Source organism: Diadema setosum, chromosome 19 (genome assembly GCF_964275005.1).
Source record: "Diadema setosum chromosome 19, eeDiaSeto1, whole genome shotgun sequence".
Classification (NCBI taxonomy): domain Eukaryota; kingdom Metazoa; phylum Echinodermata; class Echinoidea; order Diadematoida; family Diadematidae; genus Diadema; species Diadema setosum.
In genome coordinates this window covers 5,808,931-5,820,027 of record NC_092703.1, presented here as the reverse complement: position 1 = coordinate 5,820,027, position 11,097 = coordinate 5,808,931, and the positions used below count along the sequence as shown (strand labels likewise).

General features: G+C 36.7%; 1 protein-coding gene across 1 annotated transcript; it reads left to right on the top strand.

Moving 5' to 3' along the window:
- The first annotated feature begins 4,178 nt into the window (after nucleotides 1–4,178).
- LOC140242267 (L-rhamnose-binding lectin CSL3-like) lies at nucleotides 4,179–10,295 on the top strand. The gene is made up of 2 exons (XM_072322011.1): nucleotides 4,179–4,745; nucleotides 10,013–10,295. Exon 1 carries the CDS (start codon nucleotides 4,179–4,181, stop codon nucleotides 4,731–4,733), a length of 555 nt encoding a protein of 184 aa, XP_072178112.1. The 3' UTR covers nucleotides 4,734–4,745; nucleotides 10,013–10,295.
- Nucleotides 10,296–11,097: the final 802 nt, after the last annotated feature.

Below are 11,097 nucleotides of genomic sequence, written 5' to 3'. Positions count from 1 at the left end.
AAATTTTCATGCCCGATTATAACTAGTCATTATTGATACATGTTTTATCATTCTCTCTCTCGCTCTTTCTTTATCTCTCCCTCTCTCTCTCTCTCTCTCTCTGTTTTTACGCTGCTTCTTCTTTTTTTTTTTTGGTTTGGGGGAGCATTCTTTCTGTGATCGGGAAGTTATCTTAGGTCAGTAAAACATTTCGTGTTGTTGTTTGTTTGTTCTTTTCACAACCTATTGCTGGCGTTTTTTGCATCAGAAAGAGATAGAAATACTGCGCACGGGGTGTCATCATTAAGGAAATGTAATTTAATTCGACAAAGGCGAGCAAAGTTGGATATTCGACCTCTCATTTTTCTTTTTCTTAGCTAACATTTCCACCATCTCTAATTATACTGTTGTTGGGTGTGTACTTGTGTGTTCGTGTTTGCGCACCTTGTGTAACGATAGGTAAGTGCAGAATATTATTCTTCAGGGTTTTCTTTGTTGACTTTTTGCACCGTGGTGCTCCATTCATCTGGCGGTTATTTACATAAACCATGGGTCTCATTCTGAGCAAAATGATTTTTCTTCGAAATTTCTCTTTAACTTTTGTTTAATATGAATTTTCATTTTGTTGACAGTGTGCACAGAAGTACTCTGTACAAATTGTAATAATTCTCATGAAGTGTGGCTATAATTCCATCAGTAGTATGGATCGAAGCACAAGTCAAAGAGTATTAACATCATTCGGGTGCTGCAGTGCATCACACAAAGTTTTCAAATTACTCTAAAGTTCATAATACATATAAAAAGAATATTTGTATCACGTAATATCCGTACCAATGGCGGGGGGGGGGGGGTCTTCAGCGGAGGTTTCGTCATCAAACCACCGACTCCCCATTAGGAGTAGGTAGCAAAGAGTAGAGAAGCGCTTTACCCTGGTTATATAGCGCTTACTTTGCAAGCTGTTTGTCTTCTTGTTGACCAATAAGCTTGCATGTTGATGGTCTGCCAGGCGCGAGTGTCTCCGCTTAAACGCAGTCATTTAAAGACAGTATTTACCATTTGCAGATGAAACAAAAACCAAGCTTCAGTGCTTTAAAACAGTTCTAAAATGCGAGTTAGGAATAGAAACAACCAATGTAAAAATTTGAATTAGTATAGTCAATGTTTAGTCTTGTGAAATATATATACCGAATGTGAACAATGGCTATAACACAACATTGTTTCTAGACTAAACCGTATACAGCATGGTTTAGTGAGAAAATTAGTGACATCTCCTTAGTTTTGTGACTTAAAATTGCATTTTTTTTTTGTATGGTGGGATGCTTTGTGATACAACTGACCTGTACATTATGCATCAAATGTGCATATTTTGAACATTTTTTTTTTTAATCACTGCCCCCGATGGTAAAAAGTACATTTAACGCGCCTGGGAAGCAGACCTTGCGTCCATTGCGGCGCTTTGGCCATGTTGACGCTGTCCAATATATTCCGTCGATATAAGATCATATCACGCTGAATTAATAGACAAGTGATACATAAAAGGGGAAAAGATGAACTGCGTTCAGAAACCCACTGTAGAACAGTGCCTCACAACTGTCACCTTGGTGTAGTGTTCGTATTTTCATAACTTTTAATGTTCTCTCTTGTTCCAGAGTGAAAGCATCATCTCAACATGTCCGGTTTGGCAGGAATTTCTCTGCTCATTTCTCTTCTCATGGTCGTTGTATGTGCCAACGCAGAGCTGCAATGTAAGTAAAAATTTTCTTTATTGCCAAAAGAGACAAGACAAGCCATTTTCATTTCTGTTTTGGCCTTCCAAATGATGACATTCGAAGATTTTAGTAGCCCGAACCTGCTGCCAGAGAGAGAGAGAGAGAGAAAAAAAAAAAGGTCGTGTCGAGACCCGATATTGTAATATGTAGACCCTACGTTTACTGTCTTAAAAAAACAAACAAACAAATTTCCATCACTCCTGAGTGCTCCTTTGTTAAAATCAAATGTATGATTGGCTAATGTGTGATGTAGGCCCCTATGCTCTTTTAACCACACTATGAGGAAAATGTCGATGTCTTTATTCAGATTATGCTTTTTCTCTGGATGTGACCGTTGTCTGTCTATAAATGTGTTGACCCAAACGTATGAGACATGTGATTAATTGGTAGAATATTATGGAGTTGGAAAATTCTTCAACTATAACAATGTGTGGCGTGTGGTGAGCTATAACTATGTGTCGTGGATTTCAAATTTTCTTCTTCCAAGAGGAATATCCTGAAAAGATACTAGTACACATGTACCAGAAAAAAACAACACCAAACCTCTCATTTTTTATGTCTCTCTTTCTCTCTTTTGGTACTGAATAATATCACTCTAATACAATGCTTAAGCTCCTTTATGGAGCTTTGTATGAGCTCCACTGCGGAGAGTTCGATTATGAGCTCCATTGCGGAAACTTTCAATATGAGCTCCCTCGTGGAGACGTTATGAGCTCCTTCGTGGAGACTTCATTATGGTATATTCTTGTTTGATACTCTTGAGAGATCTATTATATTTCATTTATGTCAGTATTGTCTGGGGCAAATTATTTGTTGTATAGGGCCCCATTTTTGCCTCTCTCTTCTTTCTTTAAAACACAACACAACTTTCTCTCACGATTTCTTCCCACAGGGGGAGACAAAAGCTCATACCTCTTTAGTTGTTGTTGTTGTTAAAGTCCAATAGTATACAAAAGTATGAATGATAGACTGAAACTCCAACACAGTAAAAAAAAAAAGAGACAATTGTTTCATTACACCCGCAATATTATGTCTGAATAATTTCCTTTTGGTTTGGGTCAAATTGTAAGATATTATATTTTATGTTCAAAAGACGAAATATGGGTAGGGCCTGCAGTTGCGAAAATATACTTACACCACTGTATACCCGTTCCGACTACAGTTTCTTCGCACGGTTTGCTATGCAATTGAAAAAACCTGTTTGTTTTGTTGGGAATTTGAACAGTCATTTAATATCCATAAATCATAATCAAAGTACCTTAATTGGTGTCGATACAAAAAACTTTTCAAAAACTCCGCCCCCATACCGATGGAATAACCCTTACAAGGCCTTGTCCAACGGATGGACATAATATTTATTGTCTGTGACGAATTATTTTTTAATCCTATCCCTTTATCATGCAAAACAAACATTAACAAACAAACACACAAATAAAAAAATTGACAGTAGTAACATTTGTAAAATGCATAACAAATAAAGTAAGCCATATATATGATATAACAGACGAAAAGAAAACAAAAACCCCTCTTTGATTATTGGTACAGACGTGATTATCTAAGATTGTATTATGAAAACACCATAGCATTAGAAAGCCAACACTAGTCATTAAAGGAGACCTCCGGATGATTTTTACATTTGAACAACTATAAATTAGTTAAACTGAGGGCAGAGTTTCAAAATTTATGATAATTGGGATGAAGAATGAGAATATTTTCAAAATTTAGAACAAATGGCAATGAACAAGGATGATGACATGGCAGAGTCACAATAAGAATGCATGGGTTGGGGCTCAAGGAATCAGAACAATAGAAGGCATGCATAAATTATACACAGGTGAACTCGCAAGGAAGCAGTATTGTAATGGAATTATACACTGCTACATTTCTGAAATATGTGAACCTCCTATGTCATCATCCTTGTTCAGTGTATTTGTTTATGAAAACGTTTTTCAAAATACTGTTTCTCTGCTCAAGAACCAAAATAAATTCCACAAATCTATACATGGAGTTGTCGATTTATGTACTACATGATGTGAAATTATGAAAATCGTCTGGAATTCCCCTTTAACAGTGCTCGTATTTGCTTTGGCCCCTCCCACTGACTGGTGGAGACGTGTTTTTCCCCTTGTCTCCTGTAATAACAATAGACCTATATTTTTTCTTACTCACTCTCCAAGACAGACAAACTTGGGTAGCTTTTTAGATGAATATATAACAAAACGGAGTACATGAATATTGACCGAACAGGTATACTCTTGACCACTTATGACCGTGGGTCTCTAAACGACTCTGTAGATGAATGAGCGAGATGAATAGCTGACATCCATACCCGCAGAGTGAGTGACCAATAAAGATAGTGCTTGTGTTCTGAATCGTTAATCGAGACCGAGTGACCATTACGCTCTCTCATCATATGTCATTTCAGATGAAATGGTGTGCGAGCATCGTACTATGTCTCTCGGCTGTCCCTCCGGAGAACAGGTTTACACCATGAGTGCAAGCTACGGTCGTCGTAGCAACCGCTTGTGTACGACTGGACCGATACATACCACCAACTGCCACAGCGGGAGTTCCCTGTCTAGGGTCTCGAGTACCTGCGATCGGCAGTCATCGTGCAGCATTGCTGCATCCAACTCTGTCTTTGGCGACCCCTGCGTTGGTACCTTCAAGTATTTGGAGGTCGTGTACGTCTGCGCCTCATGGAAGCAGAGGCGTGCGTGCGAGCATTCCACTCTCAATCTGTCCTGTCCCTCTGGACAGACGATCATCATCGGGGACGCCCTCTACGGCAGGACTACAGGAGCAAGCGTCTGTCCTCACTCAAGCATTCGAACGGAAAACTGCAGAGCATCCTCATCATTGTCTCGCGTGAAGAACAGCTGCGAAGGGCGAAACTCCTGCTCAGTGGCTGCCACAAACGGCGTGTTTGGCGACCCGTGCGTAGGTACTTACAAGTACCTGGAAGTGCAGTACGACTGTGTGTGATCGAAGCATTCGGTAAGTTAACTCCATTAATACACTGTATTGTTCGTCCTATTTGAATCTGTAACACATTAGCGTCAATTTGGGTATTAAAGTGTAGGTCTATATAATTTGCCTAACTGAGAAAAGAAGAGCATAATATTACTAAATCTTCTTATGTTGATTCTTGTAAGCATTGCAGAGGGTTATTCATCCTGTCACTGCGCTTTAAGAAAAAAGAAGATCTGATACTGATTACAAGCAACGCGTCAGGTTTACACGACTCACCGAAAAATATTGCCAGAACCATCATGTAGAAAATCTGCCCAAGGAATTAAACAAGTTGGTGGGGATTACTAAAACACCTTTATAACGAGGTATATAGGAGTGTGGATATTTTCTTGCTGTGACTGGTAGTGAAATTATCAAATTGATATAGCATGCAGGAGGGATGAAAGCGGACATTTGAGCCTGCATCACAAAACAAAAAGTCGCTAGAGATGGATTTTTCGTTGAGGACAGATTCTTAAAGAGCAGAGTCTAAGCTTTGAAATGATGTGTAACTCATATCAAATGGACTCCCTTAACCTATCTAAATACTAGAAAGAAAGTGCACACTCTGGGAAAGTGCGAACTGAGAAAAGAGGCTCTGAAGTACAGGATCTATTCAAGCGCTTAATCTTTACCGAGCCGTGCTAGCTGTGCAATGAAAGGGACAACACACAGGATGTGAACCACCGGAGCAACAACAATGAAGGGATTATCAGATTAAGCTGAAATTGAGCATGTCTTATTAACACATTCTACCTATTATCAATACCAACTTTCAAAGCAGTAGAGTTATTCTTTCAAAAGTTATTAGACTTGAAAGTGAAGAGTGTGTAAAGGATTTCAAGAAATGAAAAGGGGACGATAAGACATACCTGATCATTCTTTTCTCCTCCAAAAATTGGTTGTAGAAAAACTGCTGAAAACACACTTTCCCATTCATGTTATGATCCAAAAAAAAAAAAAAAAAGAATAATGTAGAAGAAGGATAGCTCTTTTCGAAAATATGAAAAACTCAAGATTGACTCGGTTGACCAATTTCACCTTTTTTTTTTTTTTTTTTTGAGTCCTCACGTGAAATCAAGGGGTGTGACTTTTTGTTCATTTTGTGATGCACGGTATACAATGTACTTGCCATTTTGACATTGTGAGCACTGGTGAGTTTTATACAAATGCCTTGGGCCCGTTGCATAAAACTTACCGTTGAATTTCAATGGTAGCTACCGTCAAAATTAGGCGTCACAGCCAATCAGCAGCAAGGATTATAAAATTTACCGCTAATTTGAAGACTTACCGCTAGAAAGGAGCGGTAAGTCCAGCGGTAAGGGTTTTATGCAACAAGGCCCTTATGTTATAAATGACATAGGCCCTACTCAGTTGTTTTGTCTGAAAGTGTATGCAAGAATTGTACTGCATATGCACCATCATAGATTTTTACAAAGCATGTATGGATCCGTTTGGAATAATTCTTTCTTCCCTCGAGACAATATTTGAAGGGTCTGATCCCAAAGCGAGTTAACTCCTGTCACTTTCATTTGAGATATTTGAGATTTAAGCTTCTAATAAACAAAGCAAATGGAATGTATTCAGATCACAACGTCACGGATATTCCTTGTTAAATAACGATCAGGCGAGCTCCCACTGGAAAGATTTTATTTTGCTCTATCTGATGATGGTCTGATGATGCTGAAAAATGACGTTAACCCATTTTGCGAGCAAACTCTTCATTTACTTTCGAGCGGGGCAAATATAACTCGGAGGGGATGTCAATCTAAGGCAATATCTTTATACTTGTATGCGCGAGCGTCGTGTGGTAGTTTCAACTGGGTGCACCCAGGAGCCACCTATATATATCGCTTAATTACTTAAATTGCATCGATTGATGTATATATGTGTATATATATATATATCGTTAATGATGATAACGCCATGTAGGTAAGACAATGCTGTCCTTTTCCGGAGTCGGTAGAAGTTCCATGAAAATGGCTGATAATGTTTTTAATGAGAGAGGTATTTTGCCAGATAGCAAATAGTAGACTTGCTAAGGGGGTAAACGCTGCATTTTATAGTACAATGTCCTAATTGGCACAGATGTTCCCTAGGGCAATTGAAAAATTTTCATCTAAAGAGACACTCTATATCTATGCAAATAAGCCTTAATTTGCATAATTTATGCAGAAATACTTATAAAAATTATTACAAAATATATGTGCATCCAGCAGAAATGCCTAATTTGGTAGAAGTATTATATAGAGTAAGTGAAAACAACTCCTGCAAAAAATCATTTCATACCTATGTAAATAAACATAGAATTTGCATAATTATGCAAGTTATTGTGCAAAAATCTGCAGTTTTGAAAGAATTTCTAATCGATTAAGCACTGGATCTTGTAGTACAAAGTTTGAACCTGGGATGGATGTCCCTTGGGTCAAAAGCAAATGAGTCATCTAAAGAGACAAACTGTCTCTATGCAAACAACCTGTTACTTGCATAATATGCATGCATATCAATACCTACGCATAGATAGTAATCAGAACAAACAAAATGCAATTATGTGACAAAATGTCTTGATAAATGACTTTGATCTCAATATCCAAAAAGCTAATAGAATAAGACAATATTCTCACAACAACACTTTTCAGTTGCTTAAATTGTTTCCATATTATTTAATTAACTTAGGCATTTTATGCAGAAGTTATGTAAATAAGTATACAAGACGTGAAATTTCGAAACATATTGATCTTTGAAATAATTTTTACTATCAATTTTCCCTCATTGCATAAATGCTTTGCAGGGTGGGAAAAATAGCAATCGATAGTGACACTCTTTGAATATGATTATGCAAATATACCAGTAGGGCCTACATCCCAACAGATGCAAGATCGGAACTATATTGCTTACAAAAGGATTGTTTTTCCCTTACAAACAGTTACTGTACACAACTGAGATCATGGTTAGAAAATCATTACAAAAAACACTACCGTAGTGAAAGTGTGAATTCTGATTGTCATTGTATTTTGTAGGCAACCAAGCGAATAAGAGGGTTTTTTTTTGTTTACATCAAACTGATTATAAACTTGTGCAAATTATGTGGATGTAAGGGTATTTGCACATATTAAGAACTTACAAGCTTGAGTTAGAAACAAAGTCTGTTTCTGAAAAAAAAAACAAAAAAAAAAAACGTTCCCTCAGTATACTATGAACTGCTATGGCATGGAAACTATGCTAGGAAATTTATACACAATAACATTTTGAAAAGGCAATAATTTATGCAAAAATTGTCATGTGAACAATATAGGAGATGTTATACTTTAAGTCAAATAATCTTAGTCTCTGACTTAAAGTCAGTCAATTTCAACAATAAATCAAAGCAGAAATAATATGTTCATAGCCATACAAGAGTATAATAGATGGCCTTTACAATTACCAGGATGTGATTTGTCAACACATCGTCACATGCTACTGTTATTTACGAGGATCGTAAATGTCATATTCTTCCTGGTTGTCATTGTTTTCCCTTGGGATAATGTAACTCCCTGGCGGTCCAAAGAATGCTATATTCCACCACATACCAGCTAATACCTGTATAGATGATCATGATCTACATGATCTTGAAGCTTTTTCCAAAAGATAATTATGTTAACTGGTTTTGTGTAGAGATGTCAGAGGTTAAAATAAAAAAAAAAAGGAATACACAGGTAAAAATGTAAAAGGTAAAAATGTCAGAGGTTGTGTGTATCAAAATTAACTTTCATGCGACCCATATATAAAATGCAGTGACGGTGATGACTATACCATGTCACTGAATTCCATGTCCTTTCCTACTTATCAAGAGGAAACAAAAAAAATTTTCGATAATCAACAAGGGTATCACTGTCAGGCAGAACATGCACAAACATGTACTAAGTTTCATGATACCTTGATTCACATTTAAGATATGGAAGAAAAAGTGAAATATTGCACTTTCATCAGAGCTTTGACCTTTTGGAAGGAAATTTCCCAGAGAATCTCCATTAGGTAATACATGAATATATTAAGTTTCAAGAAAAATCCTACAAGCATCGCAAAATAGTAGGGAAATAGTGAAATTTTGAGGGCCCAATTGACCTTGATCTTTGACCACTGACCTTTGACAAATGACCCCTATATTCCCTAGAAAATCTCTGCCAGCACCAAGTTCCATGAAGACACCTTGAACCATTTGCGAGATACAGTGAAGAAAAAGTGAAATTTTAACATTTTCACCTGACCTTTGACCTAATGACCTCAAACTCTCTGGTGAATCTTATTTTGGTTGTACATGTATGCAGTCACTAAGTTTCAAGAAAATACCTTCAGGCATTGTATAGATATGGGAGAAATAATGAAATTTTGCCTTGACCTTGAACTTTTGGACCTTTGACCTCTTGCCGAATTCATACGTCATCCTTGGACCAAGTTTGGTGAAATTTGCTTAATCCAGTCTTGAGTTATCGCGTAAACTGATGCAACTTTCTTGACCTTGACCATTTACTTCTGGTACATTTGGATATTAGTATGCAAAATAATACTAATTAGATGGTATTTGCATAGATAAATAGTGTTTTGATATTACAAACCATTTCCTTTTGACTAAAAAGGGATATGCATACTACTTTGGTAGTTTTTATCATAAAATGAAGTTCTTAGACTGTAGGGAAAACTCTAAAAATAATGTTTTTACTTTACTTTCTTTAGTAATTATGCAAATTAGCTGGTAAAGATGGTTTAATTATTCAAATTCTTTTCTCATTTTGTTTCATAGAGTGTTTCTAACGGGTCATATCTATCTAGGATGAGATTTAAGGGGGGTTTCGTTGTTTAAAAGTCAATTTGCATGACTCGCATAATTATGTAAATTTTATGTTTATTTACATAGGTGTGACATCAATTTTTGCAGGAATTGTTTTCACATACTCTATCGAATAATTCTACCAAATTAGGTATTTCTGCTGGATGCACATATATTTTTTGATAATATTTTATATGTATTTCTGCATAAATTATGCAGATTAAGGCTTATTTGCATAGATAGAGATTGTCTCTTTAGATGAAAAAAATCAAATTGTACCGAGGGACATGTGTGCCAAATAGGACATTTGTACTATAAAATGCAGCGATCACCCCTTTTTTGGCCCTTAGCAAGCCTACTAAAATAGTATGTCCTTTCCCCCTGCGGTTCATTTTAATCATGACCTTACAAACAATATTCACATTTCTCCTTTGTGCTTCTGCAGGCTTGCCGTCGATGTCTATACCACATGGAGACAATGGACTTGAACAACAAATGTTGGACTTTGTGGAGGGTTGTTACTTGACGCTGTTTTTCTGGTTCTACTGGGATATCTTCTAATGCTATTTAATTCTATCCAGATGAATGGGTGAACTTTCTAAAGTTGGAGACACATAAAAGTGAGAGTTAGCCAGGCTCTTGCTCTGACGTCATTTGCTACAAGCATGACAAGAACTCAACAAAAATTTGAGTGTACATGCTTTCATCAACATTACAACAAGTACATTCAGATCTGAAAAAAAATCGTATTTTTTGTATTTTTTTCCTTTTTTAAACGTTTGAGCAACATAGACCAATTAGGACATAGGAACAATTTCAATAATTGTATACTTCTTATCTGAGCAAAATGAAATCAACATGATTGTGTGCATTGTCTGCGATTTCTCTTCCATATAACATGGGAATGCATGAAAAAATAAAAGATTTCAAGTCTGTCAGCATAATAAAACGGCTCTGATTGCTATGTATGAGTGACTTCTTTGTTTCAATGTACAGTATGTCTACCCAAAAAATTACAATCAGATTTTCGCATTGATAACACCCAACATGATTAAATTGTCTGAATGTTACTTCAGGGTCCTAAAATATAACATCTTAGCTCTATTTTGCAGAAAACCCCATTCAATTTGGTTAAGCGGTCACAGAGAAATGTGGATTGTTATAAAGCATGTCATGAGTCTGATTCTTTCAAGTTTAGCACTTAGATGCTCTTGTGTGTGAACACAATAGACAGAACTTGGAGGGAAGAGATTCCTTACATGCTCTTCAAAATTCCTCAGTTCTCTTTGACCACTGAAGCAAATCGAATGGGGGTTTTCTGTCAGATGTGGGCAATGAGTTATAGTTTCGTACCCTGAAGTTGTATTTGGATTGATTCACTGTTTTTAAAGTTATCATTGCGGAGGGTCCCATTGTTATTTTTTGAGGGACATACGGTACTAGGTTATGAGTAATTGTTAGCACATCAAATCACTTTCCCCTATAGATGATCTTCACAATTTCACTTCGGAACTCAAGTGATTTGATGCC